The following is a 21,562-nucleotide window of genomic DNA, read 5'->3' as shown; positions in this document are numbered from 1 at the left end:
CACTGCTTTCAATTTCTATAACAATATACAACAGTTTTCAGAAAAATCAACTCCAAAGTATTGCATAAAATACTTATGTATAGCATACAGCTGAGATATATGGAGATGTAGTGGTACACTATGTACCCTCAATGCTTGGGAAATGTTCCAGAAGTGAAACAAAGACAAATTATTCATATATAAACAAATTGGATTTACGAAAGTTTTCATATAGAGATGTACATCAGTTTTAAAGGAGGACAGGAAGGAGGGATAGTATGACAGTACACCTCATTCTTAGAAAGGATTGCATCTCTGAAGTAAAAATAACACTTTAGCTGATTTATAAGTCCATTTTGTTCATGTCTATTAATATGTTCTAGATGACTGTTGATAAAGGAGCTATTTACATATGATATCTGAGGTGTGTTTAACACCACATCATTTTGCACCCATTTGACAGAAGCATCATATTGCTACTCTATGCTATTTGGGGCCCTGCTCCTTCCACTATATAACTATCAGTCTGTGGCTTCCTGCTGCTTCCATTCCCCTCCTCACATCATGTTACTGCCCCTGTCACATGCAGCCCTGTCCTCACTAACACATCGCTCATCTCCTAATATACTCTGTGCTGCTGAGGACCCTGCTCCTTCCTCTATATAACTCTCAGTCTGTGGCTTCCTGCTGCCTCCATTCCCCTCCTCACATCATGTTACTGCCCCTGTCACATGCAGCCCTGTCCTCACTAACACATCGCTCATCTCCTAATATACTCTGTGCTGCTGAGGACCCTGCTCCTTCCTCTATATAACTCTCAGTCTGTGGCTTCCTGCTGCCTCCATTCCCCTCCTCACATCATGTTACTTCCCCTGTCACATGCAGCCCTGTCCTCACTAACACATCACTCATCTCCTGATATACTCTGTGCTGCTGGGGGACCCTGCTCCTTCCACTATATAACTCTCAGTCTGTGGCTTCCTGCTGCCTCCATTCCCTCCCCACATTATGCCACTGCCCCTGGCTGCCTTTAATGCATGTAGGCAATGGGTACACTTAAGGGCATACTGGCAAATGCATGGCATATTTTAAATGTGAAAAAAATGTTGTTACAGTCATGTAGCCCCTTAGAGGTAGAAGACCTGAAGCTCTGGATTTGCCATAAGATAACCTATTTATTCTCGAGTTAGACATAGCTATACCTTTCCATTTATTACTATAATGATAGCCAGCGAAGTTTCACTCAGTTTCACGAAACATAACCTACATAAAGCAAAATGAATAGAGAATTCATTTTACATAACAATGCATAATTGAAAAGAGTTTTTTATAATACATTCACAAAAGAGGACATTGTTATATTTTATCTCATAATTATGCAATTACACAAATGAGCTTCAAAAGCAATTGCTGTAACTCAGAAAATGATCATTAAAACTTCAGTATTGCATTCACTCTGCCTGGCAGTGTACAGCAAAATACAAATCTATTTTATCTTATTTTTTTCATGTTCATCCTTTTTGTTAACCTTGTCATCACCACCGTCTTTTATAATAAAGCCTATTAGGAACATTTCTATTGTCATTTTATAAAGAGTAATTTAAATCATTATGCTGTGCATGACACAATACTGGAATAACTTCCAATGCTTGTAAAAGGAATGAAATAGCCTGTTGAGACCCCAGAAACACTCTGTTGCTGTCATTTGACTAATGTTTTGTGAATAAATGATCTTCCTTAGCAATAAGAACAAACAGTAGAGTCCACTCATTGTTTCCATGGTTGTCGTTGTTGCTAGGGAAAGTAAGATATCCACATCAGTCAAATTGCAGTAAGAGAGTCTTTTTCAGGTTTCAACAGACAATTTCAGCAAGTAGTCCAATATAAAGCATCAGGATTCTGGTAAGTTTTAGTGTCCAGCAAAATGGTTTTCATTAGGAAAATAGATTTTTGAGTAAATCTGAGTGACCTTTATTTTAAAATGCTTCAAATGTGAATAGTCTACCCAACTGCCAATGTTTGATAACATACAAAGTAGAGATGTTCGGGGATCTGAGTAGGCTCGGTACTTTTGTGCGTTCTCGGATCTGATTCGAAGCAAAACGTCATTGTCGGATCTCGCAGGTTTTGGATTCCATAAGTACCTCCCTCCCCAGGAGATCCAGCGCCATTGTCCACACAGAAACGGGAGGGGTAGCAGTGTTCTTGTCACTTAACAAAAATTGACTGGAAATGACTGGAAATTAATGTTATTGAGGTTAATAAGAATGTAGGAACAAAAAAAGAGCCAAATTATGTGATTTTAGGGAAAAAAATAGGGATTTTAGAAAAAAATAGGTATCCAAAACCAGTTAATCCAGATCCAAAACCAAAACACGGGGGTTAGTGAACATCTCTAATACAAAGATGACCCTGCGTGGCAGAAACTAAAACAGTATTTAGCCTCAGGGCTCACTCTTGATTCGTTCCTCCATTGTAAGCAATCTAATGGGGTTCAGGGGGTGCAAATACTGTATGCAGACAAACCACAAATTATGTACGATATGTACTTTTTATAATCAACTTTCATGCTGATACATGATTTAGGGTTTTTTTCAAATTTCTTTACGCATTTAATAAACAAAGATTAAACGTGGTTATATAAAAATATTAAATGAGTTATAATAAAGTAAATGTATTGCCTGAATTAAGGTTTACTAAAGACGTAATTTACACAATGCTCTGTATTGTGTGTCAATGTGTCCCCAGCAAACACCAAGGTGCGCGTCTGCTCTTGGGAGATACCTCCACAAGCGAGAAGCGCACCTAGATGCGCAGAGAGGTGGAAGAATCGAAGTAAGCGCACTGTGCAAAAGTGTAGACATTCCATTCTCTAACCACCTTTAATTAACATAGCTGGTGCAAAAATAAAGTCCGTTTGCACAGTGGAATAGACTGTGCAGCCCTCCTCACCGCAAAGAACGCCACTAGAAAAATAGCACCTTTTTTACTTTTCTATCCCTATATTTTAATAATCTCGCTCTGCAAAATGAAATCTTGTATTTGAGCGGATCTGCAAATCTAAGTGTTCTGGTGCGCACACCGTGCAAGGTATTCCCTGATGTCACCCAGCTCCTCCCATCTGCTGGTGATGACTTCTGCTCCTCTGTAAACATGCTCTTTGGTAGAAATCTAGGCACACTTGCACAAATTGAGGCTCGCGGTGCCTTGACCATTTTGTGCTTCGTATATATGAGGCCTACATTATTCCATGAGGCAGATCTTGCTTATTAGTTTCACCACTAAAGTCCAGGAAATGTCTAGAGACCTCCATATAGATGCCAATCATAGTCTGACTCCCAAATCAATAAAATAAAGATGTTTAAAATGGATATCCTGGCCAGCAATGCGGTAGCCTAGAAAAGAGGGGCTCCGAGGGGCTCAATACCCAGAAAAGATAAACTGGACACCACCTTATTCCAAAACAGAGCCATCTAGGGGGAGGACATAGAGTTACATATTATGACAGTAGGGAACATGTGATTTATTTTAACTGCGGTGACTGACCTTGAATCATTTTTAAGATGTGCTTAATTCTCTGTACATTGCAGATTATTGCACAAGAATCCCTAAATCTATGTGACTACATTGGGTCAGAAGAGCCATTTGGCCTTACAGGCTTTCATTGGAGGCTATCTTATTTTATTTTAAAATTATTGTGTGGGATGTGTGAAATGCAATTTGTGTATATGTACCTGCATGGCTCACTTCACATAGATCCACACAATTGTCTTGCTTGTTTTCATTTAAAGTTATACTAAAAATGTATTCTATCCATGTACTCGTCTGCCTCCCCTCTCTGCCTTGCCCTACACTGGCTCTCCATTCCTTACAAAATCCTTTTCAAACTCCTGACCACCACTTACAAGGCTCTCTCCTAGTCTACTACCCCCTGTATCTCTAACCTCCTGTCCATCCACACTCCTGTCTGCTCCCTGTGCTCATCCAATGACGGTCACCTCTCCTCCACTCTTATCACCTCTTCCCACTCCAGAATCCAAGACTTCTCCCGTGCAGCCCCCCTTCACTGGAACTACCTCCCTCGCTCCATCCGTCTTTCTCCTAATCTGTGCTCCTTCAAACGAGCACTTAAAACTCACCTGTTCCTCAAAGCCTACCATCCTTCCACCTAACCCCCTCATCTCCCCTCACCTGTTCTCCCCTCTCTCCTCCCTGCCCCCCTTGTTCTCTCCCCACTTACTTCAACTTGCTCCCCTTGTGCCTGAGTTCTGTCTACCCTCCCTTAGGATGTAAGCTCACATGAGCAGGGCCCTCTTCCCTCCTGTCTCCTTACCTGTTCTTCTGCTCCGTCTTTACAGCATTAGCCTGCCTGGAGTCACTGAAGTTTTGGTATTTTTTTGTTTACTGTTTGTAATGTTTTACCTTGTTTAGTCTACTGTTTGTACTGTGTACGGCGCTGCGGAACTCTTGTGGCGCCTAACAAATAAAGGATAATAATAATAATAATAATAATAATAATGATAAGGGGAGGTGGTTACTGCACTGAGGACCCAATGGGGAGGTAAATTTGCTAACGATTATTTAATAAATATTCTCATTAATTAGATCTCATGAAAGGTAGTTTTCGGTTTATACCCAACTCACACAGTGTAATTCAGGGAATAATGATAATCATTTCAAGAAGGTTTGCTCGCAAAGTCTCATTTAAGGTAATATGTTAACAATAGGTATTGTCAATCTTACACATATAATAACACAGTGTAGAAATCACAATATATTACATCAAATACAATGAATTGGCAACTTCAACTGTTTTATCAATGTGACTATGTGCCTTCACTATGTGTCTATGAATGCGTGTATGTGTGTATGAATGTGTCTATGTGTGTATGTGTGTGTGCATGAATGTGTCTATGTGTGTATGAATGTGTGTATGTGTGTATGTGTGTGTGTATGAATGTGTGTGCGTCCTAGATTTCATTGTGTGCGTGTGTACAACTCCTATCAGACCACTTTCATTGCCTAGTACAATATGCACTAACCCCTTATACACAGCCATGTAACAAGTATATTACACACATGCAGTCCGTATTAAAGTATACAGTCAGTATTAGCAATTTTAACACTAGAACTCCAACGGTATGAAGTAATATCTATTAAACGGCATACAGCATTGCAGGGGTTAAATTGAAGACCAGACAAAGTGCAGTAGCAGCCATTCAGCGCAACCCTGTAACTATAGCAACAAGGACCAGTTCTTACTAAACTTTAACAATACAGGTGTTCTAGAATCCCAATAAACCATGTATTTCAACTCTACAAAACTACAACAGGCTTAAGCAGCGAGCGCCACCTTTAACTCCTACAATCAACAGTAATACAGTAGAGTACTCACAAGTCCACAGCACACAGTGTTCCAAACCACCCTTTGTACTAGGTAGGGGGTGGGGAGTGTCTACACACCTTTGCAAAACTCCTTTTTATACATAATCCAGGCACATTACCACATTATATCACAGTGACCTCAGTATGAAACACAAGCTCTCTTATATGCACAGTACAATGTGATAATATCAGTTCTACTTCAATATAATATACACATCACGTAGGAATCTTTCCCAAGTCACTATATCCACACAACCTATTTACAGTGCCTATTACTAACACAACACAGTTATCTATGAATGCTATCAACCATTGTACAACACAAACTCTATAAGCTATTTAATCATGTTTACATAATTAACCCATACTTGCCAACATAGGCAAGTTGTTTCCCGGGAGGTCCGGGGGACAGGTGGGTCTGTGGGGGCGGGGCTCGAGGAATCGTGTCATTAGCCCCGCCCCCAAAATGGGCATCACTATTTTGGACCAATAAAAACAGGAGGCGGGGCCACGATGAGGCGTGCACTGTGTCACTAAGCCCCGCCCCCTCCGTTTAATTTACACAGCCGGCCAGCATCAGGGAGAATTGCCTGCTCTCCAGGGAATCTGGGAGGACTCCCAGAAATTCGTGCGTCTCCCGGACATTCTGGGAGAGTAGGCAGCTATGAATTAACCATTATATATCATCATCATCATCATTTATTTATATAGCGCCACTAATTTCGCAGCGCTGTACAGAGAACCCATTCACATCAGTCCCTGTCCCATTGGAGCTTACGGCCTAAATTCCCTAATATAGACACACATTCACACACAGATAGACAGGGAGAGACTAGTGTCAATTTTGATAGCAGCCAATTAACCTACCTGTATGTTTTTGGAGTGTGGGAGGAAACCGGAGCACTCGGAGGAAACCCACGCAAACACAGGGAGAACATACAAACTTTACACAGATAAGGCCATGGTTGGGAATTGAACTCATGACCCCAGATTCCCTAACATACACAGACAGAGAGACTAAGGTCAATTTTGATAGCAGCCCATGAACCCACTAGTATATTTTTGGAGTGTGGGAGGAAACCCATAGGAAACCCACCCAAACACAGGGAGAACATACAAACTCCAGACAGATAAGGCCATGGTCGGAAATCAAACTCATGACCCCAGTGCTGTGAGGCAGAAGAGCTAACCACTGTTTCTGTCCAGCGTTTCTGCTCAAAGGAGAAACACTGAGCAGAAAAAGAGATTCAGATTTGTCTTAAGAGAAGTTAATTACAAAGTACTTTATGGCGTAGCCCCTGTACAGGATGTGAGCCAGGCCTATTCAGATGTACCCTACAGGTCTTTAGTCTAACACCAGTCTACCAGCTCTCAGCTTGGACAAAGACTAGTATCATCCCAAGTGAGGAACGAAAGTAATGTCCAGGGACTTGCGTGGATGTCTGCATGGAAAATGAGATATTATCTTTCTCAATGAATTTATTTTTAAAGGAAAACTGCAAAGGATATATTGTAAAGTGACACATATAAAAGATAACAATTCCTCATTAGCCTTATCTTGTGCATTGCAGAAGCCATGGAACAATTAATTGGTCCTACAGTTCCTCTCCTACCTCCTCTCAACAGTTTAATACTGCTTCATTAGACCTGCTCACACAGTGAGTGCTCGTTATCACAAATTGATTGTCAGGAAGCACAGAGGAAGATGAAATAATGAAGTTAGTAATTCAAAGCAGCTAGAGAGTTGTTCGCAGTCAGTAACTAAGTTTTGGTGCTTCTGTTGGCAAATATGTTACTAGTCCCCAACAGAAAATCAGGTCATCCCCTGTATTTTAAAATTTCTCCGTTCAAAGAAATCATCACATGCTTTCTTTGAGTGCCGTGTGCTGTAAAACAGTTACAGAAATGTATTATATATAGAAATACAGTGCATTCCAACTTTTACATTGCATACAAAGGATATCTATAGGCCTGAGGTTACTTAATGTGGCAGAACTTATGGAAAGTGACAGTCACAAAGTATATATAGAAAGATTCTCTAATTTTTTTCCTCTACAGAATTTTGTGAATGAGGTATATACATATATAGGCTGTAATATAGTACAGTACATGAATGTATTACAATTATACTTTTCTTGGTGTATCAGTAATCTGAATTATAACACATTTAGAACTGCAAAATAAAGTCTTCTAGCAGTAAATGTTGTAACTGTCCTGGGAAAACCGTAGAGGTGAGAGATATGAAATCCTACATATAACTGGACTGGTCATGTTTCTAGGTTCTAAAAAATGTTAATGATTTGGGACCTCTGAATTAATCTGTGAAGGATATACAAGCCCGTTGTTTCCTTAGCAGCAGTGATTACAAGTAATTTCAAACCCAAATATATATAGAGAGAAAGCTGTATTCAATGTATATTCCTCTATATTAATTTCATATAAACGGTACATAAACGTCCAAATTAATGCAAAAGAAAAAATAATGACTGCGCTCTTATTTGGTTTAAAAAAAAAACAGTATTATTTAAATTCCTTTTTACATTAGACTATTAATATTTTTTTCATTTACAGTAAAATAATATCAGAATCCAAAATAATTCAGTGTATCAGTTCTTAAAGCAAGTTTCCATCCAAAGTCCTGTATATATACAGATACAGTACATTTATACTCTGCAGTTTATTGCATACAAAAGATATATTTAGGTTTACGTTTACCAAGTATAGGAGAAATTTTAGACTGTGTCAATAGAGAGAGATATATTTTAATGTTTTCTCCCTACAGCTTATTTCAGATATTTTTTTGGTACTAATTAGCATTCATCTCATATAAACATATAATAATCACTAAATGTTTGAGGTTTGAGATTTATCAAACCACCTCAAAGAGAAAAGGGGAGTTGTTGCCCCATAACAGCAACCAATCAGATTCCAGCTATCATTTATCTAGTTCATGCTAGAAAATGATAGCTAGAATCTGATTGGTTGCTATGAGCAACACCAACCACTTTTCTTTTTTTTCTGTTTGATATATATCTACCCCTAAGACCATAAAAAAGCAAAGCATTTTCACCCTTGTTGTTTTCTATCAGACTATAAGTACTTTTCTGAAATGCATTTGCATAGTGTGACACTTGTGTATAATCCGAACAATTCATCAAATTCCAAAACGTTCGATTCCGGCCGTCATGAACCGAGCCATGGAATATTTCCTCCAATTAATGACATGAGAGGTTTGACCTGCCTTGTGATCGTACCTTGGGGTTCTGCAATAAAATGTCTGTCACAACATGGAGAGAGGCCATTTCTGTCTTTCTAATTGCTAGGACATTACTCAAGCAACAATATCCTGACCTACCCTAAAACTAAACATTATATATTAAACAATTTAAAGGTTTGTCTGCTGTATACCTGGATATGGCCCATTAAGTTTTACACAATACTATTTACCTTACAAACTGTTAGTAGGGAAGCCATGTTTGTGTCTACACTGAGGGGGCAGCCATATTTGTGTTTACATTTCACCCTCTGCTCCAATGAGCTCAGGGCTCACCCTCCCTCACCTCTGTTTCCTTTCTTGGCTCATGGATCACTGTGTTCCTCTCTGATAAAGGAAACAAAATGCTTGATCAGCACTAACTTGTGAGAATAGGGAGAGGAGAATAACGGGTGAACAATAGCAGGTAATTTTCAGGAAAGCTCAGAAAGTCGATGTCAGTGAAAAAGTTGCTTTTAAACTGTCTGGGAGCTGTTTTCTATAACTGACACCATCACATAAGGTAGGGCAAGCCTTGCAATATATAAACCACATTTGCTGGTAGCAGTAATTCAGAAAACTGTGTTATCCACTGACTCATTCATATAGTAAGAGATTTGTAGCTTTGCATTAGAACATAGAACACTTAAATATATACATTTTAGTTACAATTGTGTTTTCTCTATAGGTCTGCTGTTACATATGTTACTAGTGTCACATGGTATCAGTAAAAGTAACACAAGATAAACCATTGTTATTATGTACAGTGCTATTTGTAATATACTGTTTCAATGCTATTCTAGTGTGTATGATATGTAGAAGAATACAGAACTGTGTAAAAAAAATGAAATTTGTACTCTTCAAAACGGCATTTCCCTCAGAGAAAACAGATCTATAAATATCTCCGTCCTCTTACTTCATCCTGCAGTTTATATTGTTTACTGAACTGTGTTCTAATTAAAGTGAAACTGTCATCCTCACGCAAAGCACCTTGAGGTCTGCAAAACATCAACAGGGGGATTGTGCAACTAACCGGACATTAACATCATACGGAACAATTCTAATTACAGTTTCTATGCCAAAACTATTAAATCTTCTTTCGTTTACAACTATTAGAAAAACTATGACCATCATCATCATTTATTTATATAGCGCCACTAATTCTGCAGCGCTGTACAGAGAACTTATTCACATCAGTCCCTGCCCCATTGGGGCTTACAGTCTAAATTCCCTAACACACACACACAGACTAGGGTAAATTCTGACAGCAGCCAATTAGCCTACCAGTATGTTTTTGGAGTGTGGGAGGAAACTGGAGCACCTGGAGGAAACCCACACAAACACGGGGAAAACATACAATCTCCACACATAGTGCTGTGAGGAAGAAGTGCTAACCACTTAGCCACATTCCATAAACATTAAATGGAGAATGACCCTATATTTTCTATCTTCAGTGTAAATTTGTCTGATGTAAATATTAAGGGATAAATGTATAAAATATCCTTGTTATAGGATTTTGCATAGTTTCTGTGATAGTGTTAGTAAAGCTGCTTGCAGTACAGTTTCATTGTTTGGCATTCTCTTCCACATATTCCCATTAGCTTCTTCCGAAACTCACCTGTCACTCTACCAGAGATGGGATAATCCTCCCAAAATACAATATCTTTAAATCATGGCATATGTGTGACCTCATAGGGGGTGTGGTCAGGTCTGTACAGGACCGGTCATGTGACACAGAACAGCCAAAGATAGAACTCCCTGTGATATCGCCTGAACATTGGGATAACGTTAACATAGGCAATATGTCTAGTGTATACATTTCCCTGTGTATTGCACACATAAGCAAATAAAAGTTTTAGGTTAGTATCCCTTTAAGCAGAGGACGCCAGCAGGGGCTATATAAGATAAATACAATCATTGGAAAAAAAGTATTTCTGCAGCAAATGGCTACATAGTAAATGCATATTTTATTTTGGTATTAATGACAATATTAATTCAAGGTGACAGATTCACTTTAACAGAATACATTTGAGGATGTTTTTATGTTTAATACTGCATATTGTTGTGCCTATGATTATTTTTATGCTTTCAAAATGTTGTACCTAGTTTTACGTTAAGCCCCCCAGACACCATGGGAAGTAGAATTGTCATAGTCAGGAATTATTGATACATTTCTCTCTGTAAGACATACACCCAGATCATTAGCCACATATCTTTCACTGTTATTTGAGGTCACTTTTGTGTCTCACCCGTGTCTGCCATGATTATTTCACTGTCCATCGTTAGGAGACGTTCTCTGGTTTCCATTCTTGCTTTGTTGTCCCTGTTTTCCATCAGCATGGATTTATTTTTTTTGTGTTACTCTGGCATGAGAAATTATATGTTGCCACCGAATATTCATATTATTTAACCCCTTCACCCCTGATTGTATGTGACGGAAGTACGCCCTATATACAGTCACTACCCAGTACAGAGATAAACATATATTACTAATTAGCATTAATATGTTTTATCCCCATGATTAAATCCCCTGCACATGGGCAGTGAACCAAATGTATGAAAATGGGAGTAAAAAATATGGACAAATAATAACTGTACATGGTCCAATTTCCCATTTCCACCCATTTCAAATATCCAAACATTCATGTGCACGAACAGACAGCTTTAATATAAGGAGTTACGATCCCTATGTTTCACTGAGTTAATGTTCTGTTCGCTATATCACACAATATACAGGTACATTACCATTATGAAGGGGATTATATAGTTCAGCAGTCTTAGAAGTAATTAAAGTGGAAGTATAAGCTCTGGGATCTTCTTGCTAGCTGAAACTTTTGCAAATCCGTAAGTAATAAAAAAGTACAAACATTTGTAACAATTTGAAATCACACAGCGCATTACCTTCTTCCATCCCACAGGTGGCGCTGTAAAGAATAGCTGGCTGTAGTTAACAATTTTTGCACCAATTTGTATCAAGTTTTTGAACAGTGCATCTGTTTCCTTTGGGAGGGCTGGGATTTGCCTAATTTTAATTAGCAAGAAGACATGTAATGAACAAAAGTGAAGCGTCTACTTTAAAGAAAGTTTAAAGCTATGGATTGCTCCAATTTTAAGAACTTGTTTGGCTCCTGGTGCAGGTATTATTAGGACATTATTAATACAATACAAATAGAGATTGAAATGAAGTACCCAAGCCACCCTCAAAGCACAAACAGTACAACAGACATCTAAACTTAAGACAATTGAGCTAATCTTATAACATGGTGATATACAGTATATACATTTTGATGTAATCTATAGCAAGTAGTTAAAATCTAAGTATCATTTTTCTGCTGCTGTTTATAAAGTATCTGGTTACATTGAGTTATAGAACATTTGTGCACAAAGCACCCTGTTAATATGTATAAACTTTTACATTGGTAAATGATACATTAAATTCTTTAAAATGGATGTCCACATTCACCACCAAGCTAATACATTTTTTTTCAAGTATGAGTCTAATAAAAAAACAATACTTAATATAAACATTTTAGATTATCTTGCCGCATCATCAAGCTCTGCTTATACTGCAGAATTCTGCCTATTAGCTCAGGCACAGCCAATCACGTTACAGGTAGGACATGTTGATATGCACAGTACAAGTGCTTGCTGACAATTTAACCATGTAACTGGTTGTCAAAGGACAGTTGAACAGATTCTATAAACTGAGCTGGAGCTGGATGATGCAGCAGGTTCTATAAACTAAGCTGGAGCTAGATGATGCAGCAAGTTCTATAAACTGAGCTGGAGCTGGATGATGCAGCAAGTTCTATAAACTGAGCTGGAGCTGGATGATGCAGGAGGGTCTATAAACTGAGCTGGATGATGCAGCAGATTCTATAAACTGAGCTGGAGCTGGATGATGCAGCTGGTTATATAAACTGAGCTGGAGCTGGATGATGCAGCTGGTTCTATAAACTGAGCTGGAGCTGGATGATGCAGCAGGTTCTATAAACATTCAGTATTATTCAAAAAGACAGCATAAGAAAAGGTTTTAAAGAGGGGTGGAAAAGCTTTAGGGAAGTTCTATGGGGGTAAATGTCTGGTTGATACAACAGCAAACATATAATAAACATTCTAGATCATGTTTAGGTGGACAGGTGACTAAAATAAATGAGATGTCTAGATAGTCAGCTGGATCATTCTGTCACTCTAGTGTAGAAAATGCAATAGAAATATAAGCAATGAATGTCTCAGACCTTGCAGCTCTTTCAATCGAACACTGACCAAATTAATTTGGTCTAAAAAAAACTACACAAATTAACAAAATGTGTTGTTATTAATAATTATTTAATAGTAATAGTATTTAGTGATCAAAATCCGCATGAAGGTCTGAAAATGTGTTAAAATCTGGTTAGTAATTATTGAAAACATCTAGAATAATTTTATATTGAACTAATTGTTTTATAGGTAACTAATTACTGAGTCTACTAATTTAGTGCTGTATTTTAAACATCAAAAGGCAGTAGGCTTATATCCAACAACGTGGTGGCACGGTGCATCGATTTATGTGGAATTTCACATATTTTAATCGGCTCTTGTCCCATCTACGCAGATGCTTTGAACAATCATTGCAGTTGTTCTTACTGTATTCAAACACATAGGGGTAGCAAAAGTTCAAAAGTCACATCAAGTGCTGCCTATCAACTGTTCTCCCAATGTATTGTCCTTTTTCTTTCATTTATTGGTAATATTAACAGGCATCCCATTCAAACTAGAAGCCAAGTACTGATTACATCCACTTCTGTGCCATAGTGGGTGGTCTCTGGATAGTGCTGAAGCAAAGCACCTCTACATTTTAATTTGACTGATCACCCACTAAAATTCAGAATTCACTGTGGGTTACTAATTAATAGCCATGGCAAGCCTCAGTATTTGCAAAAAACAGCAAGAATTCTTCCCAAGTTCATTGGAATGTACATCAATCCCATCACTCCAAATTCAGTTTATCTCTAGTCAATTTCGTACTTGCATTCAGTTGGGGAAGCCACCACACTACCCTTTGTCCTGAGCTACCATCCAAAATAATAATCTGACAGTGCCTTTAAGTAAGTATCTGGGCATTGGTTTTGTAGCGTCGCACTAAATTGGGAATACCAACAAATATGTGCATGCTTTACTCCTTGGGGTATATTTACTAAACTGCAGGTTTGAAAAAGTGGAGATGTTGCCTATAGCAACCAATCAGATTCTAGCTGTCATTTTGTAGAGTGCAGCAAGTAAATGAAAGCTAGAATCTGATTGATTGCTATAGGCAATATCTCCACTTTTCCAAACCCGCAGTTTAGTAAATCTAACCCCTTGTCTCTCAATTTAACTCCCATACCACTAAATGAAACCTACTTTTAGCATCAGCTCAAATTCCGGCACATTTTTCAAATATCCTGATTTAATTTAGAAGCACTACAATCCCACCGGGTCCACCAATTATCCTAAACAAATATTTACTCATTCTCCGATCAAAGACATCATGTCACCCTAATCCATGCGTGTTCCATAAACACAGGTGCGCTGGTGGAAATCGGTGCATGACGTAAGATTGTCTCAGAGGTGAAGGGGTTAATCAGCATCCATATATCCGCTTTGTGTTTACATTTTTTTAAGTTATTTTTCTAAAGTTCAAATATGCTTGAAGCGTAAACGTGGTACAAAACTTCAGTGACAAAGTTAATAAAGTTCATCAATTTTCTGAAAACAGTTCTGGTGTTTTGAAGCTAAGTTAGCTACCAGGATTGAGTCATTTGTGTAACAAATAAAAGTCCAATTTGTTTCATGCTGATTAAACCTGGTCTAAGGTGCAATCTCAATTTAAAAAAAAAAAAATTGTTTTGTATCATTTACTATCTAAAATTAATTAATTAAATATTTACTGTTACTAAATAAGTTTGCTTAATTAGTAAACATTATTTTTTAGTCACAGATTTTTGGGGGAAAAAGGTTCCGCTATATAAATATTTTTTAAAATATTTTCTTTTATATATTTTTTTAAAATTTCATACACTTCAAAGATAATGACATATGATTTTTTTTATATATATTTTTTAAAAATATACATAACAGCAGATTAATCTTTTTTTTTTTATTAAATATCATGGCATGAAATAATCTAATTTATTACCCAGCAATCTGTAAAGGGCCAAAACTGCTAACATCGCTGCATTAGCAAATTGGTTAGTGGCTTGAAAATTCATTGGGGTGTGAACATACTGCAGCGGAGCGCTTTAGATTACAAAAAAATAAATGAAAATCTAAAAATAGATCATATCACAAATAAAAAACAAATATTATAAGTACATGTCGAGGGTGCTGTGTGACGTGACGGGTAATGTAAAAAAAAGACAAAAAAAAACAACAAACGCCAGTATACCATTAAAATGACATAAAGTAGCTCGGCTTAATGGCATATCACTAAACCATAATTAAAATGGCTTGTCAGTCGCATTAGACGCTTTCTATTTCGGTAGGCTAACATAAATTGCAAAAATGACAAAATGTTACGAAGGATAAAACATTCACTGTAAAGAAATAATAATTTAAAAAAGCGGGGGTTTAAGTGTTCATGAATGGTTTCCCAACAGAGGCTTTGGTCACTATAGTTCTATCCACATTTACAGACTAGTTTTGTCAGCATGAGTTTGACAAGAATTAGACGCCCCTGTTTTTGCCCCATGCCTTCTCTCCTTCACAGTCATTCAATGACAAGCGTAAAAAGAACCTCATCTTTTCACGAAAGTTCCCATTCTACAAGAGCAAGGAGCACAGTGATCAAGAATCAAGCGATGCCGAACGTAAGTAGAGACTCGGAGGTGATGTCACGTGTGGCACTGAATTAACGGGTGACAGGCACGACACGTTCCCTCCCTCTCACCCTTTCACACATCTAGGGATACGGTACTGGTAGGCAGGCGAGGCATTGCTACTGTGACCGGTGCAGGAATACACCCTGGATCCACTGGCTGTGCTCCATTCAAAATATTCTTTGTAAAAAATAAAGCAAGATTAAATTGTCCCCTTCACCTATAGGGGTGGCAGACATTTGTTGGTCTGAACCAATATTCATAGGAATTAGTCGCTGAGATATGGCTGCCTTCATGTGTAAATGAGACTGGTATGTTTTAATATAGGAAAGAGTGACCTTGTAAAAACAAGCAACAGGTTGTTATGTATAAATAAAATGACATTGTTGAAGCTATCTGGAGTCTTGGCTGCACATGTCAAACCTTGGCAAGTGTAAGACTGTTTTTAAACGTAGGTTGACTGTAAGTAGAGTATAATGGCATAATAGTTCAGTTATTGTTGTTGGCATATGTAACATTTGGCTTTTAGTTTTAACTTTTCTGGCTCTGTCCAGAATTTCAGTGGACACTAACAAAACATTAACTCATTCCACCAGTGTAACTAGAAAGCCTAGAAGCATTATGTGAATATTTTTTTATTAAAAGATGCTGTAATCCATCAGTTAAGGAGCTTTGTCAAAGATGGGTAGTTTGTCTTGATTTTATTATTTTGCTATATTCATTTGTATTTGATATGGGTCAGAGCACCTATTGTATTAATTTTTAAGAACGGAATATACATGGAGAGATGTGGGCAGAGCTGGAAATATCTGTAACCAAGGATTTATAGAAAAGCAGAGTGGAGACTTCTTCTGAGCACCTGTGCTGGACCGCACACGCTCAGAAGAGACCCCATGGCTTATAAGGCTAGAGCGGCATCACCGGGATCCTACCCAAAGCCTGAGTATACTGAACATGGAATAAGATCATTTGCCTCAAATGCCCTACATCTAAATGTCAATTCTGAGAATGTAATACACATACCTTACAATTAGAGATGACCAAAATTTCACACAAATCACGTTCTGTGGCAGAATAGATTATTTCGCAGTAGAGCATAAAATATTTTTGGTATAAAATCATGTAGACAACGGTTGATTTGCCGTTCCGCTGTAAGGCACTGTATTTATAAATTCCACATTCCGCATCATTTATGGTCTAGAGCTGGAAATACGACACCGTCAATTCCTTCTACTCTGTGGTGTCATTTGGGGTATAATATGGGGGAAGTCCAAAACAAAAATGATAAGGGGAATTCTGCAGGGAACACTTAAAGCCAAATTTCACTGTCAAAACGTGCAAAATTCAGAACCAGCTAAAAAGTCCTACGTGATATTTTTGAAAACGTTGCATATCTCTACTTACAATTACTGCAAGAGGTAACACACATACACAAGAGGAATGAGGCAAGAAAGCCATAAGTGAAGATATTTATTGATACTAAATATAAATGATAAATTCTATTTTACCAGACAATATTTTACAGGTTTGAATCTCATTATTTACGGGTACGGGTGATAAAGGTAGATTAGCCGAAAATCATAGTAATTGGTTTACAGTTTATTTTCACAGTGAATGGAGACCAAAGAGGTGACTCAGTAACAAAACCCAGTTTGGATCAAGTTTAGCCAACCTGCAAATTACTGGATAGCTGAACTGGATTTCGTAAAGCAGCATTAAAAAACGAATAATGTTGTGCCAGCCAAGTCGAAAACCTAAAAAAAGGAAAAATGGAAATGTTGCCCATAGCAAGCCAATCAGATTCTAGCCATCATTTACAAGAATATACTTGATAAATGATAGCAAGAATCTGATTGGTTGCTGTGGACAACACCCTTTTAGAATCTTTAGTAAATCTACCTCTTATGTCCTAAGTGCTTGAATCTTCAAGGTCATTGTTTTTACTCAAGGTCACTCTGCTTCAGCTGAGAAAATATATGGATGATATTACATTTCTGCAGGCTAATTTGATGCATTGACAATAAAACGCGTGGAGCCAGATTTGTATTCTGCATGGTCCGTCATGGTAGTATTCATTTCAACTCCACTGACTTATTCCTTCCTCTTCTGCGCCCCCCTCTTCCTCTCTCATTGCTCACTCTCTGGGTACTGCTGTGCAGGACATCCCCGGATTAGGTGACGACGGTTACGGAACAAAGACTCTGAGTAAGTTCCCAGGAATGGTCACTAAAACATTTTTTTTGTTTCTATTCTTTCTCTCCCCTCCTTTTTTTAAATATTTATTTGAAATTTTTGTTCATTTTCTTTTTTTTTTATTATTATTTTTGTTCCTCAAAGACCTTCCTCTCCCAGCATGCACAGACGGGAATTTTTTTTGTTCGTTGCCCACTAGTGAATGCTGAAACTATATGCGCTTTCAATTTTATCGTTCTGCATGATGATCAGATAGAATTCCATAACTGTCTATGGAACGGTTTAACGTGCTTGTTTTATAACGCTGCTTTTCATTTACTGTAATAATGGTTTGTGAGAGTGATGGCTTATTAATGTGCTAAAAAAAAGAACATTTCTGGGTTAGTTTTATACTTTATGAAAACTGGAATTGTATATGATTACTGTGCCCACATGTTACTCTGAATGTATCCCAACCCAGGGTGTGCCTATAATAAAGTGAGCTGAGGCAGCTGTATCAGGCAGTACGGTTTAGGAAAAACAAAAGGGAATTAATTAAAAGAAAAGCTATTGTCTTGATGCATAAGTCTAAATTATTGATATTTATATTTTGGTAGCTCTAATGATGCTGGAATATTGCAATATGCATCTATAAAGTACACACAACTCATAGATACCTGTTTTCGGTGGTTTGTATAAATGATGAGATCGGTGTTAATTTAGGCAACAGAATGGTTAGACACAACTTTGACCCCACCTGCTACAGCTCCTCAGTACATATTTCTGCATAGTGCTAGGTGCACAGACTTCTTAATGACTGCTCATTCAGGTAAATAGCTTCATTATCTTACAGGTACTGAATATATAGAATACAATTATTCAGCTTCATGGCTCCTCTTTTTGCAAAACATCAGCTTTACTTTTTCCGCTACTAACGTTTAGGTTCATTTTCTAAGCTCTGTCTTCATACTATGGGGTAGATTTATAAAAGGAATCTGAAAAGGAAAAATGGAGGTGTGCCCATAACAACCAATCAGATTCTAGCTATCATTGTTTAGAATAAACTAGATAACTGATAGCTAGACTCTGATTGGTTGGTATGGGCAACACCTTCACTTTTCTTTTAAAGGTTTCATAAATCTACTCCCCTATATTTATTTTGATTCGCTTAAAAGTCACTGGTGAAAGCAGCTATTAATTTATTTATTAGGGACCAGTATCGTCAATAAGGCACTTGATTGAGGCAGCAATTTTGTGAGGTAAACCACTTTTTGTGAGAATGCAGCATTTCAAGTTACTAGGAACCATCTTATTTCAGGGATAAAACAATTTGGAGTAGAGTTGTTTGAAATTGTTTGAAAGTGATTCTTGAATCGGTTCTAAAGTTAGAAAGTTTACAATAAATTCTCAAACTTTTGATAAACTAAAAAATTTGACCTAAATTCAGACAAGATGTTCGACCATGTTCGAGTTTTTATGGTCACATTGTATAGAATGTTTAACGTTTTTACATATCAACAGTGATTTCGGACTCGAACACAGTTGTTTGCTGTTCGATAAGTTAAGAGGGGTTAAATACGCAAACATCTTGACTGCGAACTTAAGTTTCAAGTTCGAACTTTGAATTCACGTTAACAGCTCAGCGGTTATAAATGTACATCATGGTGGTTGATTCAATAACGAACTTTAATATTTTTAAATTGGTGCTACCAAAAGTTTGAGTTCCTCCAACTGGGCCAGTTCAATCGAATTTTGAACTGTCTGAAATAGTTAGAGCCATCTCAAGTTTGGTCCTACAGGAGAAAAGAGGATTGTAAAAATAATTTGGCTTGGGAGACATGGGTGCAGAGCCTGGGGTTGAAAGGGGGGGGGGGAACCACAAGAGGCTTCCTATTGGTCCACAGGGTTACATACCCCCTATGACAAACATATTAGGCTGATTAACACTATTATGCAATCATTTTGAAGTTTACTAGCCTGTTGTCTCTAAACAGTGCAGGCAGACATTTTAGGGCCTGAAACAATGCCTCTCCACTGTGCAGAGAAATAATGAGCACTTCATATTTCCCAGCATTCCCAACAGGCAAAACCCTGGCCGTCAAGATGGTGGTGCAATCCTCTAGAATTGGGACTGTCTTGCCTAAATCAGGACAGTTGGGAGCTACTAATGAATTAATCAGCTGCTTGCTCATTGATATTGGTTCAGCTTCCAAAATGGCTGCCTCAATGAAGTCACTGGTCACTAGGGAATTGATAGACAAAATGGCTGCCTCAGTGATATCACTGGTCACTAGGGAATTAATAGACAAAATGGCTGCCTCAGTGATGTCACTGGTCACTAGGGAATTGATAGACAAAATGGCTGCCTCTACAGGTAAACTTTAAGAGCTAGGGTTGACCAAATAAATATCGTTTAGGGGAATATTCCTTAAACGAGCTTAGAAAATGAATGTCCACAAGTTATTAGCACTCAAGTAAAGGGGCTTGGTAACAAAAAAGGATAAGTAGATATAATTAGCCCCTGTAAGATAAATATACAAATGTATTGTCTCGATAAATGTTGCTGCTTTTGGTGTTCTGGTTAAACTGTTAATATACCGTATTTTGAATGTAAATGCAATATACAGGTAAGTGTGACAGTCCAATGCAACAGTCTCATGTACTGTCTCTTGTGTAACTGTTTGGTTGTAATGTTTTTCATTCAGAATTGCTTTTCTGAGCAATGTACTTAAAAAATTCTCATAAAATTGTATATTGTGGTGTGCTTACTCTCCATGGAAAAGTTAATTTCAGAGTGTTTCATTGTGTATATTTTTTTTGTAAACATTTTATGATTTTCAGAACTTCAATATTTAGCAAATTGACCTAGAATGCTTTTGTTAGTGGCTCAAATATAAAAGTTGTCAAAAAAAATATCTTAAAGTTATAAAGAGACATTTTGCTCAATTATTTTCTATAGAACTAGTTGTTATTTGGAGAACCACAAGTGTCAGCATGCCCTGACAACCAGGACCCGCTGAGCCATGTAGTGCCACAAAATAAAATTTAAATAAACCACACTCCTTGTTCATAACACACCATTTTATTAAAAATAATAAAACCCTGATATACTTGCCAACATATGTGTTCTTCATCTGTAAGGGATCCAGTCCTGTAAGCTTTTAATCCAATAGGCTTGTGTCCATAAAAACTAAATACATTCCAGGTCCTCTAGCAGTCCAAAAAAAAAATCACATCCAAGGTCCTAGAGTTGTCCATAAAAATAACCCCCCCCCCCCAAAAAAAAATATTCCATTAGAGAAGAAAAAAATTCTTCTTGTCTTGAAGTTTGAAGAACCCCAAACAATCCACTGGAACGGTTTGGCAAAACAATAAACCAGCACAGACGGCGATAACTTAGTTCTTCTATGCAAGAACACACGTTGCATAATGAAATATGAAAGACACAAGGTCTATTTATAACCTAGGGGACGTGCTCACTGACAGCGTGGGAAAGCCCCTAGTTTATAAATAGAAATAGAAGTTTCATTTTTTGTTAGTGCTAAAAAAAAATATTGGTTGCAACTAGACTTACCATGGCTTTAGATAAGTATTTCAGTTCTTGATTGGAGTTTCAGACAAATTCTTTCTTGCGGTGCTTTTGTACTATCTATCAAGGAAGGGTTTATCGCAATACCTCCTTGATTGTGGCCTCAGTGGAAATCCTTTAGGGTCTCCTTACTCAATACCGACAGTAAAAAAGGAGCTTAAATTCTGCCTTTTCATCGTCAACGACTGTGCTATGCCGGAACAGAGGACCGCTCACTCTGATTATAGAGTGATCATCACCCAAATGATATTCCCTCCGTATTATATATGGTAATTATTTGATCATATCAGTGGAGCATCAGTGTTTACAAAGCACTATATAATAAGTAAAAAAATTGCATGAAGCATA

The 21,562-nt window shown here is 37.6% G+C and overlaps 1 protein-coding gene across 10 annotated transcripts in view; it reads left to right on the top strand.

Moving 5' to 3' along the window:
* The window catches only part of DLG2 (discs large MAGUK scaffold protein 2), a 1,188,444-nt gene that overhangs the window by 1,144,686 nt on the left and 22,196 nt on the right, over positions 1-21,562 (top strand). For 7 of the 10 annotated variants that reach the window (XM_075198642.1, XM_075198647.1, XM_075198646.1 and 4 more), the window contains one exon: positions 15,345-15,444. In XM_075198642.1, the coding sequence (XP_075054743.1) occupies positions 15,345-15,444 (100 nt within the window). Of the gene's footprint in view, positions 1-15,344; positions 15,445-17,612; positions 17,659-21,562 lie in introns of all 10 variants that reach the window. The other 3 variants (XM_075198643.1, XM_075198651.1, XM_075198652.1) reach the window with 1 other exon arrangement.

The sequence above is a fragment of the Mixophyes fleayi genome, chromosome 2 (assembly GCF_038048845.1).
Source record: "Mixophyes fleayi isolate aMixFle1 chromosome 2, aMixFle1.hap1, whole genome shotgun sequence".
Taxonomy (NCBI): Eukaryota; Metazoa; Chordata; class Amphibia; order Anura; family Limnodynastidae; genus Mixophyes; species Mixophyes fleayi.
The sequence above is the reverse complement of the archived record's forward strand: the minus strand, read 5'-3'. Positions and strand labels throughout refer to the sequence as shown.